We start from the raw sequence: 25,590 nt of genomic DNA, 5'->3' as shown, positions 1-25,590 counted from the left end.
TAGACACGACTAGGTTTCTAGTGTGAATTTTGCTTGGCGAGCTTGTCTCTTACAGCCCGGAAGGTGAGTAACTATATTGCATAACTAACACTTCGAGGTGGCACACTCTTCCTCCAAGAAGTACGGTCTTTACCTTTGTAAGTAGTAGACTGAGATAGTGGAGCGTTGTCATCAAAGTCGTCATCGCTACTCTCTGCTTCCTGTTCTGTATCGGTGTTATGTTCACTTTCCGAAATATGATCATCTTCATCTTCCGATTCACCTTGAATTTTTTCTTGTTCGTCTTCTTCATCCAGCCAGCCTACTATTTGACGACTTTGTCTAGACTCTAAGTCCATTTTGAAATGGAAAATACAAAAGGAACACTATCAAAATTATTTGCTACTACTGCTACTTAAGCACACGCACGGGGTATTTCTTACCCGGTCTTGATATATACCTGTGTAAACATCTGCAGCCATAAGAAAACTAACTCAATCATACGTACAACAGTGCACAAAGATCTGAAAGAAAGATACTGAAAACGCGGAATTGATTTAAATTTATGGACAGTGTTGCCAACAAATTAAATAACGCCTGGGTATTTTTTACCTCAGCGCGTGTGCTTACGGGTTAAAATGGATTTGAGGAAGGTGGGATATGATGGTAGGGACTGGATTAATATTGCTCAGGATAGGGCTGATGGCAGGCTTATGTCAAGGTGGCAATGAACCTACAAGTTCTTTAAAAGCCATTTGTAAGTAAGCGTAACTTTTAAACTCCAGGAAACTATCACTACTTAAGTCTTTCAGCTCCTGAGTTAAATTTTGAAGTTTTTCATCAATTGTCGCTTTTGTTTTTAGACCTCTGAGCTATTATTAGGTCATTAAATTTGTCGATTTTGTCATCAGTACCTGGTAAACTCCACACTTCAGTCCAGAGTAGGCTAAGTGCGTCCTTGATTAATTCATCATGCTTAATATGCTTAAAATCACGACATGATGTGATGTGAGGTTTGTATTTTGGACAATACAAGGAGTATTCTAGAAAAATTATGTCGTGAGCTGAAATACCTGGCACTGATAGTTGTCCATCTGTTAATACTAGCTGAGGATTAATTGTAGCAATAATGTCAAGAAGGGTCTCTGACTCGTGGGTGTGGTGAGTAGCTGTGGAAGGAAGGATGGATTTCATGAGTTGAATTGTAGCGTAATTACATGAATTTAATAAGTTTGTATTGAAATCTCTTAAGATTGATTACAATATAGTCATAATGAGACACAAGATTAAGCAAAGGTGTTTCAAGATCACTTAAGAAACCTGTAGTTACACAAAATCAATTATTTAAATGGAAAGATGTAGTTCAGTGGTTGCCTTTGGTGCTGATGCCATGATTTTCCTGACTTCAAGAATGACAGTATATCTTGATGCCTGTAACTTTCAGTCTGAGGGATGCATAGCGACGACATGCTCCCTCAGGTTATAACTATAGAAATGAAATCCAAAGGATTCGCGATTATATATTTTGAGTGTGCCACATTCAAATATTTGGTGTGTACTCCAGCAGTCTTTATCATTTGTGAAAATCGTGCATAATATGCCATATTATTGTACCAGAGCCGTAAAATATTACCATGCCAACTGAAACATCATGACTTCTATTATGATGACATAACTTGTACCATAAAGTTAATATTATGAAACGATAAATGATTTGTCATGCTATAATCTATACTAATAATAAATCTGTAGCCAAAATGTTTCTGCTAACTTTCGATTTTCCAAAAATAATTGGTGTTAACATGTATAATTAACCATCCTCAAACCGAAAATCGCTTTTTTGAAATTTTTGTCTGGATGTTTGTTACCTTTTCACGCAATAATGGCTGAATTGATTTATATGAAAATTGGAATATAAATTAAGTTCGTTGTAATTTAGATTTTAGGCTATATGTCATTCAAAATACTTTATTTAAAATGGGATTATAAGAGGGCTTGAATTAAATAAATAGAAATATCTCCCTTATTATTGATTTTCATGAAAAATGTTACAGAACAAAAGTTTCTTTCAAAATTATTTCCGATTAGTTTTATTCTATGCAAAATTTTGATAGGACTGATATTTAATTAAATAAATGAGTTTTCAAATTGCCACCTAAGGTGATGTAATGAAATAAAAACAAATGACTTCATCTATAAGGGGCCTTGGACAACAACAATCGAAAGCTATTAAACATAGCCTACAGAAGTCGTACACTTATGAATAAAAAGAGAGGTTACTTGAAGGAAAAACTGAATGAGGTAGAAACAAATAGTAAGAATAAAAACATCCGAGATTTATATAAGGGTATAAAGGAATTTAAGAACGGATATAAGGCAAGGGTAAACGTGATCAAGGATGAGAATGGTGACATGCTTGCAGACTCTCATTCAATCCTGAACAGATGGAAAAACTATTTTGGGCAACTACTAAATGTACATAGGCCAAATAGAAATGATCGGGACAAAATTCAAATACAAACTGCTGAGCTATTTATACCCGAACCCACACTTTCAGAAGTTGAAATTGCGATAGAAAATCTGAAGTCTCCAGGTATCTATCAAATTCCAGCAGAATTAATACAAGAGGGTGGAAGCGCATTATCTAATGAAATTTATAAGCTTTGCTATTTGGGAAAAGGAAATTGTACCAGAATATTCGTTAAACACAATAAAGAAATAATTATAGGCCTACACTGGAATCATAAAAAGCAATCCTTGACTAACCCTATTGTGGAATGCTATCATAAAAACAATGCCAGTCTCTTGAAATAACATTCTTCAATTACTGCAGATGATTCCATTTTGACTCATTAATCTTCAGCCTATCATTGTACAGTTTTGGAAAAACGACATTCCTGGAGAACTTCTTAGGGCGCCTAGGCATCTCTTGCAAGTCATCATTGAAATTGCATTTCAAGAGTATTATACCATCAGGGCAATACTGAATGACTCTTAAGTCAGTGACCGTAGAGTCATTTTTATTCCTCCCAGGTCGAATAAAGTCGTATAACCACAAATCTTTAGTCGCAAAGTTGGTGAAGAAGTTATGAGTCAGATAATGGACTTTATAGAGGAATGGTTTCTTCCTAGCCTCTTTAGAAATCAAAGCATAATGGCTAGGAAGTGTTATTTCACGTCCTTTCAGTTTACATTCAATAGAACTATTAGAATCGCATTCCATTTGCGTATGTCCTTTTTCCAAAAATTTCTGTGTTATTGTAACACCAGTATTAATGGCTAATCTTAATAAGGCATTTGCCATTACTACGTTTCTTTTCTGGTAATTACAACCATCAGAATACAGAATAACTGGGAGTAGACGATCTTTCAGTTGCTTGGTTAACGTAGGCTATCCTATACGCATGATGCAAAAGTTGACGCCACTAGATCAGACTCTGTCCCATCGAACCAGTAGCATACTGCTTCCTAAGTGGCAAGGTTGTACATTGTAAAATTATGTATAGCTAATTTTATTTTATAATACATGGAACTAGCCTGCACAAATGGTGCCACCTTAACTGCTTGAAGATCCATTGTATAAACTATACACAAATTTTTCTGCCCATTTTCTTTGTCTTTATATTTTTCATTTCTTTCCTTTCAATATGAGTTTTCCATTCTTCTTCTTTGATATTTCCGCCTTTATAGCTGCAGCAAACATTACAATGAACCTTCTTGGGCTTAAAGAGACTGAGGTTAGACTCCTGGAACAAACTGTCGAAAGTATGTCGTCTTAGGTTACTGTCATCACATTTTTCTTAGTAAAGCTCATATAATTGTGACTGTGACTGCACAGTCAGTTCTAGATACAATTTTGTGGACATTCGTCTACAATAATGTGACGGTAATTTAGGCAGGCTATTGAAGAAAGAAGTAAGAAATTCTTTCGAATGTTCTTTTTTCTGCGATTTTTCACGAGGACATGACTCATTTTTTTACAGAAGGGACGCCATCAGTACTATCAGCTAACCAATATCGCACAGTCCATTCTTTAATTCCCAATGTACACAGAAACATCTTTTTGCAAACCTGAATTTTTTTCTCATGTTATGCGATGCCTTTGTTAATGTTCACAGAAGTTTCTCCCGTCTTGAATGGAGAACATAGCACAGATAGGATTTTGTTCTCGCTAAACTGACTGTCGTCCGGTTCATTTCTTTTCTTGTATCTGTAGGTCTATATAGTAATAAAATAATAAATATCCTGTATTTCAGTGAATGAACTTGCAGTAAGATTCTGCGTGAATTCAGCTCAACAAACATTCAATTGACATTAGTGAAATAATTCTATTACATTTACCTTTTAAAATAATTGAAACTGAACACTTCTTTAATCTTCTCAGAATATCACACACTGTTGACACAATTTCACAAGGCAGTAACGAGAACCAGCTTCCGTACTGAGGACGCAGACATAATATCTGTTGTCAGATACGTGGTATTTCCTACAGAGTTCTCGTGACTTCAGATACGCGGTATTGCACCCCCCTCCTTCGCACGCAGGCCATTCATGCAATCAAATTCCCATGCTTGTCAATGCATGCAGATGACAGTGGAGGTGCCATCTGTGCAAAAAAACAGTTTTGACCAAAAATGTCAGTTACGCGGTATTGTTTCTTAAGCGACGATATACTGTCTTCACAAGAAGATATAGCTTAAAAACTATAAACCTCACATTTATTTGAATAATCAAGAAATTCAGTACAATCCATCTCCTAAGATCCTAGGATTAATTTTTGATGAAAAAATTTTATGGAAAACACATTCAACCGATGTTGCTTTGCAATGTATACCACAATTAAATCTCTTAAGATCATAGCTAATAAGAAATGGGGATCAGATATCACGACAATGCGTCTGTTTTATAATGCTTATATACGATCAAATATGGATGTGAAATATGGGGAGGAGCATCTACAAAAAATTTCTGTTCTTCAAAACTCAGCCTTAAGATTATGTCTAGGAGTACCAAAAACCACATCAACTGTTGCCCTAGAAATTGAATGTAATATTCAACCAATCAGACACTATATTATAAAAGGATCTAAAAATACATTTAAAATTGCAAGCCTCTTCCAGATCCCAGATGTTCTTCAAACTGTCAGATGATATCCTATGTAATTTCTATAAAATAAAAAAAGAAGAAATATGGCTGGCGCCAGCGTTTTTGGGGTGTGTCCTAGAGTATAGTGCCCAGTTTGTGAGCATATTGCTAGTGCAGCTGAGATGGTACCACTTCCTTTACACGTCACATCAGCCATTTGTCAAACACAGTTGTCAGACTGTTGCAAAGGTAAAACACTCGTACTTAACGTTCCCATTACTTATTTCACACGCCAAAAATGGTGACGCAGACTGTACCAATCTATATCACAGACACACTCCTTGCTAAGACTCCAGTTGTGAACGAAATTCCTCCATGGAAATGGGTGATTCCAGAACATAGCATACAAATTCCAGGAAATCATTCCAAAAATGATCTCCATACATTCTTAAGTTAGATGCCATGGAACTACTCTGCAGCACATATAAGGACCACCTTCAAATTTATACAGATGGATGTCTAAATCCTAATCATGGGACATCAGGAGCCAGAGTATTATATTCCAAAATATCAAGAAAGTTATTTCATATCATGTTCATCCTCTTCCAGTCTTGACACTGAATTGCTAGCTATTGATGCTGCTCTTCAGTGTGTTACTCAAATTTCTGAAAAATCTATTTGCATACTTACCAACTCCAAGGGAGCTATATTTAATATAATTAAATATGTACCAAACCTATATGCACATAGAATTATTCCAATTCAGAAACAACTAAATAAACTAAAGGAACTCCAAAAGGAAATAACATTTCAATGGATACCTAGTCATTGTGGTATACCTGGAAACGAGAAAGTCGATAATACTGCAAAACAAGTAAGATATTTGCAACCAAGACCTCTTCAAATGATATCTCTATTCAATGCTTTTGCTTCAGTCAAGTCCAGTGGCAGCTCGTGATTTTCGAACTAGGTGGGGCACAAAAAAATTACTTAAGTAATGCTGCTTGTTGGTGTTGTTGTTGTTGTCATCGTCGTCTCCGTCGTCATCAGTATGTGCTATGTTGTTGCTGCTCAAGTTGGTTGTGTGTGATATTGAAGATATTTTATGTACCGGTACACTATTTACACTATAAAAGTACACTTAGTGTCACTATACATATATGAACACTTATTTACATTTCACAGATTATTTACACTTTACACTTTGTCTTGTCACGTTTGGTAGGTAAAATCCAATCTTCTATTTTTCATTGCGACAAACATGTCAATTATTTTATTATTGAAATCAGGTATGTCCATGACCAGATTTCGTTCTATTGGCAGCATGGTTAGGGAAGATAATCTGTCCTGATGCAGCCTGTTGCGCAAAAATGTCTTTATTCTTTCATCTGCTTCAGATGTTGACATCGGAATTGTTATTATTATTTGTAGCAGTTTCACGGTTTCTTCAAATATGCTGATGGTATTTGTATTTACTATACATTTCAACATTGGAATTGCACCAGACACGGATCTGAACTCTTCCCTTCTGTACACCACCCCAAGCTCAGTTTCTAGTTTCTTTTGATCCAGAAAGGGGAAAGCTTCTACATTTGTTATGAGGTGTTTTGTTGGAAATAATGTACAGTACTCAGGAAACATTTCCGATACGAATAAGTTAGAAGCGCTGAGATGGCCAATGAAACTGAATCTTTCACTTGCTTGTGTGATTATAACATCACAAACCTCCCTTGCTTCACGCAACCTATTTCCGGATATTTCTTCGTGGTTTCGTTTTCTGGACACCCCATTTCCTTCTTTCACCCCTGCAGATCTCTCTATATTGTCCCTTGTCATCTTGATGTGATTCTCAAAAACGTTTATGTGTTCTTTCACTTGAACAGGATCTGTTACTCCCTTCTGTAGTTGGTTGAACAGAATGTCAATGTGTGGCATAATTCTATAAAAGAAATGAAGTCAGAATTTAAATTCTTCATCCGACAAAATTAACTTCAACCCATTAGCTTGTGAAGTAGTGGAAAGCTGCTTAATGTCATTCCGCAATTGAATTTCATCCATGCATTCTATTAACTCTTCACGGTATTCATAAACAGTAAGAACAGCCTGCGAGTGAAAATTCCATCTCGTAGGAGCTGCCCTTTGAAGACGTCGACCAACCACCTCATCCAGAGCCTTAGTTCTCTGTGGTGATTTTGAAAAGAATGTACTTATTCCTTCCAGATTAGAAAAAAATATGTGCACACCACGGTTTATTGTAGCCGCGTGAGACATGACCAAATTAAGTTGGTGAGCATGACAATGCACATAAAACGCTTGAGGATAATGCTCTCTTACTCGTCTTTGGACACCCCGTTCTTTTCCACTCAAAACCGCAGCTCCATCGTAGCTTTGTGAAATTAACTTATGTGGAGTGTCTCTTAATTGAGCATTAACTTCTTTCAAAATGCAGGCGGAGAGGGACTCTGCATCATGATTGGACGGGTTCAGAAAACGCCAGAATCTTTCTACAACATTATCATTTACAATGTAACGATATACCAGGACCATCTGAAAAATATTTGAAACATCAGATGTCTCATCTGCTATAACCGCCACAAAGTTGGCAGCTTTAATTTCTTCGGAAATATATTTGTGACAAACCTGAAGCATACAATCCAGCAAATCATTTTGGATTGTTTTTGAGGTTCCTTTAAATACTGTTGCTTTGTCTAAATGGGTTCTCAGCGACTCGTTCAATTCTGTATTAAAATCGACAAGCCTACGAAAAATCCCTGGATTAGTTGAAGTGTCCGACTCATCATGTCCGCACAGAGCAAGTTCGTAATTACCACAGAATCGAACACAATTAATAAGCAGAGACAACACATGTTTTCTCTTACTTTCTTGTTGTGAAGTTCAATTTGCTGACTGTAAGCAGAACTCAGTCGACTTGCAATATTCTGAATCCCCAGTACGGCCAAATCCATGACATTACTCTTGTGGTTTGAAGACGCAACGTTTTTTAATTTTTTCAGATAAATGTTTCAGATCCGTAACACCTGTTTTAGTCCATGAAATGTCACCTCCAAACAACAAACACGGAAAGCAAAATAGCGCATTTTTTACCTCACAACCACACAGCCAGTCATGTTTCGAATAGATTTCCGAGTTGAATGACCTCTTCACCACCTTGTCTTTAACCAGATAACTTTGTTCTACTTTAATATCAGGATTCGGCCTACCCAGATCTTTAATTACAAATTTATCATTCAAGGAATGAGTTGAGAATGGTTTATTAATCAAATAATTGATTGTATTCATTTTCTGTATTCCGTAACAAACAATAGGATTTAAAATGACTAACACATTTTCACTGCACGCGTAATGCTGTCGGTGTAAATATCACTACCATAAAAACATGACGAACAATGCGGTACTGTGGTTTGCTTTCTGCCTTCCCGCTTCTTTTAAAATTTATTACCAACATAACAGTTACTAGGGCATGCTATTGAACTGTATTCGTAAAGAAGGAATTATGTTCTTCATACTACCAGTGGTTACCCTGATGATAGGCAGTTCAAGGCTCTTGCCCTAATGCAGGTTAAATTACTAGCGCTAAAAGCATCACAGCGGCTAATGACAAGCAGCAAAAGCAGTGCGCATGCCTCACCATTATTAGCAAACATGGGCAAAATCTCAGACTGCCCTAAGAATTTTTCTACCTGCACAAGTGCAGTCTGCTCATTTCTTTAGTTACACAAATCCGTGCAACAGTGAAACTTGTACAAATACGTAGTGTACGTGATAGATTTGAACCAAATATTAGCAGACTAGTATTTGTTTAATAAATCGTGGTAAAATATAAACCTCTTTTTTCCTCAAGAATGTTAGGGTAGGGTATGTGCCCTTATGGCCTTATGGACGGACCGCCCCTGGTCAAGTCTATTTTTTTAACCTATGGATCAACAATTGGTTCTCTACTGACAAAGGAAAAATTTTACAGTCTGTACAAAAGAAACCAAATGACCTGGAAATGTACAAAAACTTGCCTAGACATGTTCAAACATTTTTAACAAGAGCCAGAACAGGTCACATTGTCACACAATTGTACCGACACCGATTTCACATTTCTGATAATCCTACTTGTCTGGTGTAATAATCATGATGAAGATCTGGAACACGTTTTTCTATACTGTCCATCCATAAACCACAAAAGAAGTAAATTAAAATCATCAGTACCGGTTGCAGAAGACACAGCCCTGCAGTATATATTGACTACACCCCAACTCTGGCTACTAGCAACAGGCATCTGTAATGAACACTGATCAAAATACCCGTTATTTCTCGTGAAAAACAACAACTGAATAGACTGCAGTGGACTATAGTGAACTTTATGTTGTCAGCAAACAGCTGGATACATTAAGAAGATTGATTGATTGATTGATTGATTGATTGATTGATAATTGTGTTTGTTATCCCACATTCTTTTTGTGTAACTTTGTGAACCATATATGAAATAGATAGTTGAATCACATAGCCTACATCATAAATACATTATGTGCAATAGTTAATACCATTATGTCTTATATATATGTATATTGATTACAATTGTCAAAACACAGTATATTTTATTTCGTAATTTTATAAATTAATGTCAGTATTTTCAGTGTTAAAAATTAAAGATATGATAACACAATATACAACATTTCTTCGTAGTTCATTCATAGTATTCTACCCAAGGGCAGGTCTTTCACTGCAAACCTACCATTCTCCAGTCTTTCCTATTTTCTCCCTTCCTCTTTGTCTCCTCATATGATCCATATATCTTAATTTCGTCTATCATCTGATATCTTCTTCTGCTTCGAACTCTTCTCCCATTCACCATTCCTTCCAGTGCATCCATCAGTAGGCAGTTTCTTCTCAGCCAATGACCCTTTTTCTCTTTTTGATCAGTTTCAGCATCATTCTTTCTTCACCCACTCTTTCCAACACAATTTCATTTCTTATATACAAGAAATTCAGTGAAATTATTCACATCAAAATAAAACGCAAGGCGTAAAATTAAAATTATTTAGAAAATAACATTGTTTTTAACCTAAGTACCCCATATTTTCTAACTTTTTTTATATGCATTTTAATCCATGTAATTTTAACGTTGATATTTTGTAACTATGAGTATGTATATCAATATGTATATTCACTCATGTAACCTTTTGTACACTATATATATATATATATATATATATATATATATATGAGCCGTTCAGAGTGGAAGTGGTGTAAGTCAATTTTGACTTACACCACTTTTGCTCTGAACGGCTCATATAACCTAGGCTAATGATTCAGTCGTTATTATACAAATTTAAATGACATGAATATGTATTTTGCCTGTAAATGTATATACGAAGAACAGAGAGATTGAGAGAAAAAAAAAAACAAAGAGAAAGTAGGAATTGTATTTTGTATATTATTTATTTGAGCTGTCAAATGACTTACACCATTTCTGCTCTGAATGGCTCATAGTAGTCACTTAGTATATTTAGTATATTTATGCAATTGAAATTTGTTCATATGATATCCAAATTCTTCTCATTTGCCTGAAGATGCCGGACTTCAATTAAATTGAATCAGGACTGAATCACAACATTTTAAAGTACTGTCAATGCTGGCTACTTGGACCCTTAAGGTGTTACTTGAACCCAGAAGAAAAAAATGTTTACTTACCATTGGAGTAACTTAGGTGAAAATATTTGTACAGATGAAAGTTTGCAGAGAAAAAAGACCACAACTTTCGACACCAAACTGTTATTTTACATCGACGAAAACATTTTTTTCTTCTGCGTTCAAGTAACACCTTAAGGGTCAAAGGAGCCCGCATTGATGGTAATAATATTAGAATTGACTTATGTGAACCTTCAAAATGAATTGTAAACTTGTAGTATAAATTTGTTTTACAACAATGTTGGAGATAACATCAGGAACTCAGGAGAGAACAAACTGCCTTGCACTCTGAAATAGTGTGTTCAATTGGACATCTCTATGCAGTTACTGGTTGTCCTTGGCAACAGCGTAATTTCTCTGACCTGTCTGATTTAGTGGCCACTAGTATAGTTATTTTGCAAGTTGTCACTTTGCATTTTTCTTGCTTTTAGCCACTGGAAGGAGTCTATATCAACTACATTGTTGTTTTGAACGATTATGCTTACCTAGTCATCAGCTGTGTATATGAGATCTTGTTTTCGTTTACTTAGCTTTATTTTAGCACAGTTCCTATCACATGCCATGTACGATTGCCCCTTTGCTGGATACACATGACGAATGTAATCAGATTTACAATGAACAGTTACATGAACTCAAATACTTAACTGTAGTATTATTTCTTTGTGCTGTGCATGTCTCAATAAATATATAAACTTTCCTTACATTGGGGTCAGTGTTGTTAATGAAGTGCTGTAAACATGAGAATATTTCATTGGCATCCTTTTTCCAACCAGCCAGTATAAGGATACCAGTACATAAAACTTTCACCACCTGAAAATCTATGTATGCCAAAATTGTAAAGCATAAAATATGTCTGTTATGGGAATTTGAGGATATGAAATATTTTACATTATAATCAAATGCTATGGCTTTTGAGATGTCATGTTCATTTGAGCTGTTCAGAGCAGAAGTGGTGTAAGTCAAAAATGGGTAATGAGTGTTAAAGTAGACATTCTGTAAAATACAGCGCAAAGAAGCAATTAATATTCAATTTATTTAAACTATTAGTAGTCAGTGGATAGCAAGAAAGACATGTTAATTGCTACTTTTCACTGTATTTTGCAGAATTTTTACTTTAAACCTCATTACCCAATTTTGACTTACACCACTTTTGCTCTGAATAGCTCATTTCATATTTCCTTCAGTATAACTTCACTCTCTTTCATTAAAGTAAAGAATTTCTTTGTGTATACTCATGCCAGTAAAACGTATTTTGTGCTATTCTTTCAGAATTCTCTGGAGACGAGAACCCCTGGCTAAATAGTGATGCTGCTAAACATCGATTGGAAGTTTTCACACTAATGCCACAACTTCACAAACCAGTTAACTCATTGGATGTTAATAAGAACAGAGTGGTTTGTGGTTGTGACAATGAAGCTGTATATGTATTAAAAAATATTGTGTTATGATGTATTAATATCAATTTACGGTAATAAACATTTTTTTGCATTCTTTATTGCTTGAGTTCTTAAAAGTTAGGGATGTCTGAGAGCTTTGTTGTAATGGAGATAAGATGTAGAAATAGTGTAATTTTTTTCGTTGGAATGTTGTGTAATAAACTTGTAACCCCACTAATGTGTCCTCTATATTATCATTATCATTTCAGACTTGACAGTAATTCCTGATTAAAGTTATTTATAGATCCAGTCTGAGAATTGTGCATATTCGAACCATAATTTTTAAGGCTAAAGTTATCATATTGCTAAAGAAGGGTTATGGCTTCTTTTGATTTGCAATGGACACAATAGGACAGAATAAATGAAGGAAAAACACGAAATGAACGAACTTTTAACTCATTATGGTTTATGTAAGAGCAGATGATAAGGCCATATACACAGAGTAGCAGAGACAAAATAAAAATCCGAATGTCTAAGAGACTATAGATAAGAGTTAGTTCAGCAGACATGACATACATTAGAACAGCCATGCCCAAGAAATCAAATCCAGGGCAAAATATAAGTTACTGCTTTCAGTGTGCTCTGCAAGTATAGACTTGGAGTTGGAAGTGTCCACCCTACAGATGTATGTAATCGTGCACTTCTAAGTCCTCTTTGACTTGAGTTCGAGTCAAGATTTCAAAATCTGGCAACCCTTCAAAGTGAGTAAAGTATATTTGTAACGCCTTTCTCTATGGATTACAACAATGCATCTAAAAATATACAGTTGGAATTAATCCATGTGCAGTGCAACAGGGAATTTTAATACCAGTTCTATAATAAAAGATGCCTGGTTGATTTCTACAAGCACTTTTCACAGACAAGGTTTCCTAGATTTTTCAGAGATTCAGTGAAAATAATGTGTACGTTTGGCTCTACATAAGCATGTGAAAAACTTTACTTTGCAATGTTGAAGTGTGACCTTCGAATTCATAGTGAACAAATACTAGTGCCTAATATTGAGAAATTGGTATGGACGAAAAAGTATATAAAACTACACTCCCTCATGTAGTGACAAATAAAACATTGTTCATGTTCTAGAGCAGTGTGATTCAATTCCTGGTCTACAAGCTAATATGACACATATAATTGAATGTTAGAAATGTCGGCTTATTAATTTTTTTTAATTACAATTACTACTGTGAAATTTATTTAGATTTAAATTCATTTGTTAATAAACGAACTTCATTTATATGTTTTTATGGGGCCTGAAGATAAAATCATGCAAGTGAAAAAAAAAAGTATAAATGAAACATTTGAAATAGCGTTCATAATAAAATTAATAACATGTGATTATTTTGCAAAAAAAAAAAAGCTACAAATATGTATAAGGGCTACTCAGAAATCAACTTCCGATTGGTTACCAAAAAAAAAAAAAAAATGTTAAAAACTATTTATTGCCTGGAAAACTTTCCTGCATAGTGACACTGTTTTTCAACATAGTCGCCATATAAATTTAAGCACTTGTCGTAGCATGGGCCTAGCTTGTATATTCCTTCTTTATAAAAGGATGCCGCCTGTGTACTCAGCCAGGTTTTCACTCTGTCCATGAGCTCCTCATTATTGAAGCGCTGCGTGGCTAACCAGTTCATCTTGGGAAAGAGGTGGTAGTCGCTCGGCGCCAAGTCTGGACTGTAGGTGGGATGTTCGAAAGTTTCCCATGTGTAGTTGTCCAATAAAGCCTTTGTACAAGCAGCAGTGTAGGGCCTCGCATTGTCTTGGAGAAGAATGACACCCTTGGAGAGCAATCCGTGGCATTTGTTTTGGATTGCTCTCTGAAGCATCTTTAGCATTTTACAATAAACATCTGCTGTTATTGTGTTCTCAGGCACCATAAACTCTGTCAACAATACTCCTTTGTGATCCCAAAAAACTGTAGCCATCATCTTTCGGTTCGAGAATGTTTGAATTTTTTTGGCTTGTTCGGAGATTGGATGTGCATCCACTGCTTTGACTGTTCTTTCGTCTCAGCATTCACGAACTGTACCCATGTCTCATCTCCTGTCATAAATCTGTCCAGAATTTGATCACCATCATTGTGGTAATGCTGAAGGAACATTAAAGCCGAGGTCATTCTCTGAGCTTCATGCTGATCAGTGAGATTTTTTGGCACCCATCGTGCACAAAATTTGTTGAAACCTAACCTTGCTGTAACAATTTCATAGAGACTTGGAAATTTCCAGAGAGTTCAGATATTGTGAAACGATGTCTTTCACTCACAGTTTGTTCAGTTTGTTGAACGAGTTCATCAGTCACAATTGAATACGACATTCTTAAATTTTCTGCACCAGTCTCGTACAGTACTATCACTCATAATGTTGCCATAAACACGACACAATCGACAGTGAATCCCAGCAGCTTTAACTCCTTCTGCGTGAAGAAATCGAATAACTGAACGGACCTTACAATTTGCAGGACGAGTAATAATTGCGTCCATTATCAACAGCTGTTTCTCACAGACTACTAAATGGAAATGAGTGCGCGATGCATGGGAGCATTATTATGTTTTTACTCGTGGCCATCTTCCTGCAACGATCTAGCAATCCACAATCGACAATCGGAAGTTGATTTCTGAATAACCCTCGTACATATTATTCTGATTTTAACTATGGTACCTTTTATGGGGAAATGCTGTTAAAATTAGCAGAGCCTTTATTGCTCAGAAAGTTATTAGAACGATTTTATTATTAAAAGTACCGAATCTTGTCAATCATATTCTCCTTTTTTTAAGGAATCCAAAATATTAGTTTCCTAAACATATACATATATGTATAGCCTGTTTAAGCGTGATGAAACATATAATAAAATATTAGGCTACCATGATTATAATATATGTAATGCAGAACTATAATAACAGAACATCACAGATTAAAGGGAGAAACTGCAGTTAGTGTCCCGCAAGAAATTTTTCAAAGTCCAATGATGGGACACTGCGCATGCGCAAGACACAGACAAGTAAAGGTGCTACCACACCATAGATAAAGCTAGTGCACTAATAGTAAGAGAGATAATTTGTAGAAACAAAAGCTGCCCTAAATAAGGGTTCGATAGATCGGCCTACTAATCAATTCATAAAGAATAATAAGTAAACAAAACAATTTTGTGACACTTGGAAAGAAAAAGAAAAAACATTAAGATAAGAAAACGTAGGAAATCATTTACAATAAAAATTTTGTTGGGTACAAATGATTACTAATTATAGCTAAGGATGATTTTAACATGTGAGATCCTATGGCATCAATCGTTGCATCAGAAATGTTATACTGTTTAAGTTGATTTAAAGTTTCACGTGGGATCGTGCCACGGGCACCGAACATGAGCCCAAAATCTGTCCAATGTGTAATGTGGTATTGTGCTCCAAGATGCTGACAACAAGGCTCATATATGACTTGTTTTTCACGACACACCTCTTGTGGCTGTTGCTCATGCATCTCAAAATGGATTGTGGGATCAAGAATGACACCCTTATCCTTCTGCCGATCAATTATGATGATATCAGCCCGTCTAGTAGAGCCATCAGAAGAGACGCAACCAACCTCCTCATAAACCTCATAGGAAGCATTCTGACAGATTGAAGCTGCGATGAGAGAACGAACCGTATTATGTCTGTTGATTTGGAGCAATTCTCCATGACGGCAGAAACCCAAGACGTGAGGAAGCGTTTCTTGCTTGTCGCATCTTCTGCAACGGGTTGAGTCAAGAGTTCTACCAGGGAGAGTACGTACAGATATTGTATTACAGTTCATCTTAATGGCTTGCGTCCACTGACTGCTCGAAAGTCCCTTTTTGGTTGAGATCCACGAATTACCTTTCTTCCAGTGAGAATAGAAAACAACTCCCAAACCTTTACTTTTCAATTTGCTCCATTGATGAAAAGAATCTTCACGCAATGCTTTTCTTAGTTTTTGAGAAGAAATACGTTCAGAGCAATCGAAGGTAATTGGTAATTGTTTGATGCAATGTTCAATTTCGTTTGGAAGATTTCGAGTGGCTGCTACATGAGGGTTTACCATTTTAGCAGGTATATTTCACAATAGCTGAGACTCAACATAACAAATGTTTCAACGTCACATTGTTAACAAGGACTTGAACCCTGAAGGAGCAGCTTAAATAGGCCAAATTACACAAATTCTGATCTGTAAAAACACTGAAAGATGTGAGAACGTCCTTTTAAACCAGGTATTGCAAAAGTCACAAATTCATGACACACTATAAGTACTACTCGCTACACACAAAGTGAAGATGGGGGTGGGAAGTATCAATTGCAGCCTAGATCATATATGTAACAGATAACTCATCGCTATGTTAAAATCGGCAGCACTGAAGAGAACAACCACCAGGATCGCCACCCGTCCGCCATAAACAAACACGAGATGGCAGTACAGTTGCTAATGCAATTCAAATGGGAATTATGACATGACTCCTTATGTAACAACTAGATGGCAGCGTAATAACCTGACAAGTTTTTAACGTCAAAGCCTATAAATTATCATCATTATTATTATTATTATTATTATTATTATTATTATTATTATTATTATTATTATTATTATTATTATAAGACCGGCCTATCTGGGTATATATGATCTAGGGTTGCAGTAAGTTAAACAGAGGCAGTTTGTGAGTGTCACTACCTTCCATGTTCATAACAAGAGAAAGGAGGAATGAATATCTTTTTAGGAGTATATCACAGTCTACTATATACAGTCACGAAGCTTGAGTTTTGAGGGAGCTAGAAACAATAGACTGTGACGGTACTATTTTACATTGCCTGTGATGAGGCGATATTAGCGATCCTAGTGGTGAGCAACCATCTAATGTTTGCATATTTACTACATATTGGGCTTCACGACTGTATATACTAGACTATGATTATTATTCTTTTTATCTGCATTCTTTTATTTTTTTTATTACAATATTTCCATTCGGTAAGATCTCGAAATTAGGGGTTTCCTCATAAGTAACAACTGCCAAATGTGCACAAAGATTGTTAAGCATGTCCTTTTTGATTTTAACATATTTAATTTTGAAAAAAAATTGTACACAAATATACGTAGAACCAGACATAGCTGCGATTGTGGCAGCAAATGATCTAAGATGTGGATATTTAGAGGAGTCAGTATTTTTAAAAATACGTCTAAACTAACACAATCCTTATGGTTGCTTTTCACAAAGGTGTCATTTTGGAGATCGGCAATCTCAAATTGGACAGAGTTACTCAACAATAGACCAACCAACAATTTGAAAAAAAAATTGAGGTATTTGCACAAATCTGTTTTTGGCTGGATTATTTAACTCAGAGATAATCAAGAATGCGGTATGTGCATTTTGCTGTTATTTATAAGCAAAATTCGTTTATTGCATAACATTTATTTTATTTATTTATTTTGCTTTTCAGTATTAAATAAACTGCTGCTCTGTTATTAAAAATCGGTTAGCGCTTTTTTTTTTTAGTATTGTGCTATTTTTGTAATAGTATGAATGTTACAATACTTCTTGCATAAAACGTTTGATGAAAACTAGATTTATTTCAATGGTCAGTATCTCGAAAACAGATTTTTGGCAGTTGGTTTCTTACTGCATAACTCCGTCCAATTGTAAGTTTGGTCATACCTTCAGAATGAGTGTGTTGAAAGGATTTGCAAATAGAAATCATTTTCCATTTGTTTAAAATCACAAAACCTTCTATCTCCAAATTCTGAAAGTAATGTTTCGAGGATGTCGCAGTATTTATCTATTTTTGAATCAGAAACATTTGAAAGTGACTTCAGACAATAAAAATGATGAAACTCATTTTCTTTCAGTTGCACTTTCCAAACATTTATCATCATGGAAAAAGATTTCACACGTCATACATGTCAACTATGTTCTGATCACGTCCTTGAAGTCTGAAGTTTAGTTTGTTCAGCTGTTCAGAAATATCTGTTATGAATGCTAAATCACTATTCAGGTAGTACTGGATAACAGAATGAACTAATGCTGACAGTAAGGATAATGCTAGAGGAAGGAGTTCAGCACAGAGAGGGGTGTTGTCACGTGGAACTTATGTCAGAGTTCAGGTGCTGTTTCACGAAACACAAATTTGTGATGCCTGTTCTGAACTATACAGACCATTGTTAGACATTTTGACAATACAAATTTTTGAGCAGCAAAATTAAGATGAATAAAAAAGTACTGTTACTGTATTTCTCTACAAATTAATTAACGCGAGTGTTTTCAGTTTGTATGTAGTGATAAAATAAAACTTTACTGAGAGAGCTCTTAAATACATATGTGAGAAAATGTCATGAAGAAGTGCAGCATAAGTGACAGCAGGATCTATGAGTATGGTATATTTCAGATTATTATAGACCGAGCAAAATCATAATATTGTGGAGGAAAATATGAGTCATTTTTCATAAATATTTCGAATTTCCCTTACATAATGTCCAAAATATTATACATTTTGTTTCATAAAAACGACAATTTTTATGTCTAACGTAAAGTTTACCTTTTTACACTCTTAGATAACTCAACATTTAATATAATGAACAATCGATTATTATTGAAAGTAAAGTAATTTTATGATCTTGTATATGGATTGTCAAGTAATTTTGATAAAATTGCGATCTTAAATTTGTTTCGAGAGAACAACGAATGCTTTTTGGTAAATTTTCGTCTGATCTCTGCCATGAGCAGAAAGTTGAAGCTTGGAAGGAATGGCAGAAAAATCAAAGGCCAACAGAACGGTGAAGCACAATACACCTGCTAGCCGACTCAGTGATAATTCATCACTGATTTGACCATGATTTTCATTGACTGGTCGAAATTCCAATTTCCAATTTGTTTTGACAAATTAAATGTCAAGGATTATGAATGGAAGCTTATTGAACATTCTAGTCTAATTATATAGCAATTGATATTCTTTACTTGATTATTGTTGATGAAGCTAGCTGATAGATTTTCTTATCTGTTTCCGCTTTATCTAAGTGTTAAAGTGAAGATTTATTTTGTTTGTCTTGTTTTAGAGGAAACACGGAATCATTTCATTTCGTAGAATTGCATACACTGTTACTTGTAAATGATTCTGCACCTCCGTGCTTTGCATCAAGGTCTGTTACTCATCATGGGCCATCGATATACTGTTTGAATAACTTCTGTGTTGATTCCTTGTATGTATAGTAATAAACATAATTTTCAATCAGTATGATCTTACGATTCCTTGAACTTCACCTGTGTTATGCTACACTGATCAAGGAATCCAGTAGCTGACGTTTTGTGTTTGTGCATAATCTATAGTCTGATAGAATTTGCTAAATTAATGAATTCTTAAAAATGGAATTAGAATTGGAATTACAGTCACTGTTTTATCACCAAAAAAATCAGCAGCACTAGTATACTTGTGATTGCAAATGCAGTCTCACGACTTCATTTGTGACCAAGAGACTAAGTGTGGCAAATTCAAATGCTCTAACCTTAAATTACTGATCCTGGATACAGTGTAATTTTTTGTGTGCTGTCTGCGCCCCCTTGGCATAGACGGAGTTTAGGGGGGGCATGGGAGGGGGCACGGCCCTCCCCCCCACCAAACTTGTCTCAACTCTTTTTTCTATTAATGTTAGAAAATATTGAATTCAAAAGATCTTTTTTTGCTTTTGTTTATGATTAAGTTTCTTTGCTTAAATTCATGAATTAATGTCTTCAGCTCATGTGTCTGGATTAAAATATTTATTTTAAATTTCTGAATGTATAAGAATTTCTATACCTCATTTGAAGAATGGAAGCACTGTAATGTTTTTTTTTTGTAACAGCCTGTACTGATGTGTTAGAAGTCTGCAGGTGTTCAGGCCGCCACTTGGAGAAATATGAATAACATACTGCACAACAATGCAGAAAAAATAAAAATGATCCCAGTATAATGTGTAAACTTAAAGACGAGATTAAATAAAATAATTAGAGTTTACATTTCATATGATATCTTCAGGAAGGTAAACTTCATATAAAAGAGTTTCTGTTAGCACTGTTACGTAATTTTATTGATGTATGCATGTGTTTCTGTAAGAGAAATGAGAGGGAAATTGTTTTAAGTTACACCCTATTATAATTTGTAGTAGACCTACAGTTCAAACCCTATACAACTCGGTTTGAAACATTGCAGATATGGATGTAACACTGTAAGAAACAAGCCTCCGGAAATACCTTTATTAAATGATCATATTTCGATATACTGTACCACAGTCAAGCTATAACAGGGAGAGGAGGTAAATGATATCCCCCATAACCCCGTTATATGGGGATTCTATGGTTTTGATTTGCCCCCCCCCCTCCCCCAAGGAAATGGTTCTCTCTCTTTCTGCCTATGGCCCTTGGAATTAATTCTGTCGGTGCCCATGATTTAACTTTATTTAGTCCACATAAAATACTCTAATTTTATACATTTCAGTTTCTTTTTGTCCACAGAACATAATAGTATTTTTAAGAGTTCTGTCGTAAAGGTAATTTTTTCCTGGGATCAAAGTACAACACATAGCCTATGGAGTAAAAATTGGTATTTTGTTGTTGAGCTCACTGGAGCTGAGTTATTTTACAAAGTGATGACAGCGAGAGTGTATTGATTTAGTATGCAGTAACAGTATGTTAGCTTAGCATTCCATTATTTTATAATTCAAATATTAACTATGCTCACCTGAATTATTTTAAAATGAATAAACTATGCAATAAATGCAGTGCAAAAAAATGGGGTAATGAGCCAAACGGATTATTAGTGCTGTTGTGAAAATTGTTGTTCCTCCTGAGATTCAAGAAACCCCAAAACCAATTGAAACTGTACTTATCGTACATCCATTATCAACACACTTTCTAAATAATATAAAACAGTACGACACCTTATTCTAAGTGGCATCGTTTGGTGCAAAAGAAATACATAAAGTCAATTTTACACCATCATTTAAAGTTCAAGCATAGGCTTATCATTTAATTGAAAATCTTCCAGCTGAGAGTAAGAGCCTTCAGTTCTTACAAGTATATTTCATTTCAGATTATCTAAGTTCCAGCATATGTGCGGAACAATTCAAAGAACCTTGTGTAACAGAACCAGAAAAGAAACAATGATGAGATTCTATAAGGTTTTGGCAGTCCCACTTCTAACACATGGAAGTGAAAACTGGACATTAAATAAATCTGGAAAAAAGAAGATCGAAATGGTTGAAATGCACTTCTTAAGAAGGATAGCAGGATACACTTTAAGGGATCATATTCGCAATACCGATATTAGAGAACAATTGAGGACCTTTTTGCAAAACTTGCTAACTGCAAAATTTGCAAAATTGAGATTTTGATGGATTCGTTAACATAAGGCAGGCCTCTACATGATGTTCGAAGCATCTTAGTAAAAATTGGGTTATTTATCTTCATTGTAGTGTGTCAAAGTGTGATCGTTTTTTCAAAACTTGCTTTCTGCTATAAGTGAGACATACAGCAAAACTTGCTTACTATAGTGTTTTGTCTCTCCTGTAAAATTTAGTTTTTTCAATTAGCAAGTTTTGCAAAAAGGGTCCTCAATTACAAATATATGAATTAGTAAATAAATTTACAGACAATAAACTAAAATGGTTTCAACATATAGACCGAATGGAGACATCTTGACTATCAAAACAAGCGTTACAATATAAACCCAGAGGCAGACGTTCAGTTGGACACCCCATGACCAGGTGGAGGGATATGCTTTGAGTCAGCATAGGCTTATAGCCTAACCTTGAAGTAGAAGAAGAAGATATTTCATTACAGATGCTGACCAATTGTCTATTAGGTCTAATATCTAGTATCAATCTTAAAAGTAGAATTGACTGAACAACTCCAGAAAGTATTGCATGATAATAACAGGTAAATTCATAGTTTTAAATACAACTTTCAAAATGATTCAGGAGCAAATGACTTACAACATACAAAAAGCTATTATTCACTAAGTAATTACAAAACTGTATTTATATTTAAGTCAATATTTATTTCTAACAAGTGCAGCAATGTGCACGGGTATGGCTAGTAATGGTAATAATAATAATAATAATAATAATAATAATAATAATAATAATAATAATAATAATACAGTAATTATACAGTGCGATCAGAAAGTCCCTCTGCAGCTCTATTAGTTCTAGTAACTCTAGAATACAACCCTGTATGAAGTTGGCACTCCCCCATTCATTCTGGTTTGACAACTTTACACCCCCAGTCCATCATATGTTTAGTGATCAGTACTGCCACTTGAATTCTCTACCAAATACACTTGAATTCTCTGCCTGTAAGTGGATTCTCGGCACTGCGGAGAGACTTCTCGCACTGTATGTATGAGGCTGTCCAACAGATTTGCAAGTTCATGGAGAATGACAGTGAAAAAATTGAAGCTGCTGGAGTTTTGTTTACTGCCAAGATCAGCTCCCCAAGAAATTACTTTCTTGAGAGAATACAGTGAAGTGATAAGTCCATTGGCACAGGCAATACACTTGTTACAAGGGGAACACAATATGTACATGGGTTTCCTCCTCCCAACTTTCACTGCTTTAAAACAAGCTATCTAGTCGGTTAACAATGTGCAGACCTTTTGTTTGAGGCAGTTCTTCAGGGATTGCAAAAGAGGTGAGATATATTTAATTGAGTCCAGTATTTTATTGTAATGTACATAATTTTCTGAAGTATTTTAGAAATTAACTTTCTATTAATATTTATTAAAACAAATATTGGCCTATTCTTTTCAGGTTTAATAATGCATTTGAAAACAAAGATCTCATCCTCTCTGCATGCTTCCACCCAAGTTCAAAACAAATTGGATGGATTGAGCTCATTTCTGTGTAGCTGAAGGTTATATGCTCGAAGCCATGCAGAAAGTAAGTGTAAAAGACACTGCTGATGGAGAGGAAGCACCTGAAGAGGAGGACTTTTTCTGCTTTGAGAGGCAAAATAGTTATTCAAGTGCTGAACAGGACCTTGAACAATTTCTACAAAGCAATTCTGCTGACTTACAAATGCTCAATGGGTTTCCTGTGTTCAAGACTCTCTTCATTAAATATAATACAGGCCTACCAACAAGTGCTTCTGTAGAAACAGTTTTCAGTGTAGGGAATATTGTGTTGAGGGCACTAAAGGGCAAATTGGGCAATGAAACATTTGAGAAACAACTTTTACTGAAAATGAACAAGCAGTTCATATACAATTTTTAAGATGTGTAACTAACAGGATTGAGACACTCATTGTCGTTACCAGAACATTGTTTTTAAATTAGATATTTTTAGCTTACTATAAGATGTCATCCACAGGCAGTCACATTATTATGCAATATCAAAGAAATGAGGTTTGTATCCATTCATAGTCCAAGTGAGAGAACAGCAGGTACTGGTAATTATAAAATAAATGCTTATAAAATTTAAGTTTCATATAAAATAAATTATAATTTTTACAGCGTCAATTTATTAAAGTTCATTTTTCGCATACCTAGATGATAGACATCAATTATTTCATATCAAATTAGACAAGTTATAGGGGAAAGATATCATTTTAATTTTTATTGTAGGCCAATTTTATATAAAAGTAACTGTAATGCTGATAACTATAACTCAGTTACTTTTTCTGTACAATAACTGTAACTGTAACCTAGTTACTTTTAAAAAGTAACTTAATTCTGCCACACACATATGGTGAAAGGAGAAGAGAAAAAACGTGTACTAATGCTTGGTGGTAGTGTCATGGAAGGAACAGTATTGAAGACTGAATCAGATCATTTTAGAATCAGCAATCAGTACATTTCGTGTAATTCTGAACTCTTTGCATGTTTTGCTGTAAGAACACCATGAAAAATTTGATCTGTCAGAAAGTCTGAAAACTTCAGAAACAACTACTGTTTCAGCAATAGCAGAGAATCTTATATCGATCTATAAACATGATTCTGACTTTACCTTGCACGATGAATGTTTGTGTATGAAATTTCATCTGCAACTTTTAATGGCAGATGATGCTAAGGATGTAATTTCCCATATATATGTCAAATTCTTTGTAAAGAATATCTTGTGGAAGGTTATCCAAACATAGATAGGCTGTAGTTCTTTGGATAGCACTAAGAACATCAGCCACCAACTGTTCAGGGGAACATTCTTTATTAATTTTGATGTGTGTAAAGACTTATCTGAGTCTTCGATGGGTGAGGAACAGATTTCGGCTTTGGAACTCTTCAACACTGAAGCCAGAATATGAAATATGAGTACCTGATAAATGACTTAACTCACCGTAAAGCAAGGAAGAAGGTGCTCTCATAAAAACGAGGTATGTTACAAATTAATTACATCATTATGTTGTATGGCTTTGCTACATTTTGCAGGTCTTGTGCCTCTCATTTAATTAGTGGCCTACTGCACGACGTTATTAATGAGTTTTCTATTTAAAAAAAAAACGCGATATAGAGCGGCAGGGCTTGTTTGGCCTAGAGGTGGCAAAGATGATCTGATGATCTGATCTGGAAGTTATGTTATGACGATTTTTTTTTAGTCTTCTAGCCATCCAAACCTAGGTTCTCCCAGTTACAGCATGTCACTCTGCTGACAAAACTTGGCTCCCTTAGTTCTATATTGTTAGTTGTTATTTTCATATGTAGGCTTATATTTTGGTCAATAGCTAGTTATATAAAAAATAATAATGAGTAAAAGATTACATTAATTTTGTACACAAGCTTCTGACTGAGAAACTGGGTAAAATCCAGTGATAGGAGCAATGCGTAACTTCCTCCACACCAACAGCATTACTATAGTTAGCAGTAACAGTCCTACAGCTATTGCAAAAGAAATGCCAACAATCAACCATGATGACATGAATTTATGCAGTCTGACTGGTGGTGATTGCGATGATGTCATAATTTTCTTTCCCAATGTCTGCCATGATTCTGTAGTAGCTATTTCGCTATTATTTTCTTTTATTGTGAAAGGTATGGTCACCATTTCTTCTGAACTTGTCCATTTTTCACTAACTTCGTAAGTATTATAGATTGGCGATATTTCCATTTCCTGCAATAATAAATATCATTAGACTATTTTGTATCTAAAAAAGTCTTTGTAATTTTACACTTTTAAACAAAAATTACTTTTGTATATGAGAAGATCATTTTATCTCGGAATACTTTTTATATATTAATTTATCAATATAATTTTGAATGTATACTGTATATAGATTTCCCATGAAAAAACAATACTTATTTGAATAATTTCAAGGGAAAAATTGTTCCGGGGTCGGGTATCGATCCCGGGACCAGCGCTCTGCCAACTGAGCTACCCGGGAACTCCACCCGACACCATCTCAACTTTTTCCCTTTATATCCACACAACTCGCGTGG

The 25,590-nt window shown here is 35.0% G+C and overlaps 2 protein-coding genes across 6 annotated transcripts in view; one reads left to right on the top strand and one right to left on the bottom strand.

The window, feature by feature from the left end:
• Positions 1-12,374, top strand: part of Nup43 (Nucleoporin 43kD) — a 78,761-nt gene extending 66,387 nt beyond the window's left edge. For both annotated transcript variants that reach the window (XM_069812560.1, XM_069812561.1), the window contains one exon: positions 12,034-12,374. In XM_069812560.1, coding sequence (XP_069668661.1) covers positions 12,034-12,212 — 179 coding nt within the window. In that variant the 3' untranslated portion in view covers positions 12,213-12,374. The remainder of the gene's footprint in view (positions 1-12,033) is intronic.
• Positions 12,375-22,863: 10,489 nt separating this feature from the next.
• Positions 22,864-25,590, bottom strand: part of LOC138690967 (calcium-activated chloride channel regulator 4-like) — a 41,479-nt gene continuing 38,752 nt past the window's right edge. For all 4 annotated transcript variants that reach the window (XM_069812565.1, XM_069812562.1, XM_069812563.1 and 1 more), the window contains exon 6: positions 22,864-25,264. In XM_069812565.1, the coding sequence (XP_069668666.1) occupies positions 24,917-25,264 (348 nt within the window). In that variant the 3' untranslated portion in view covers positions 22,864-24,916. The remainder of the gene's footprint in view (positions 25,265-25,590) is intronic.

Source organism: Periplaneta americana, chromosome 16, assembly GCF_040183065.1.
Source record: "Periplaneta americana isolate PAMFEO1 chromosome 16, P.americana_PAMFEO1_priV1, whole genome shotgun sequence".
NCBI lineage: Eukaryota > Metazoa > Arthropoda > Insecta > Blattodea > Blattidae > Periplaneta > Periplaneta americana.
This window is presented reverse-complemented; position numbering and strand designations above follow the sequence as displayed.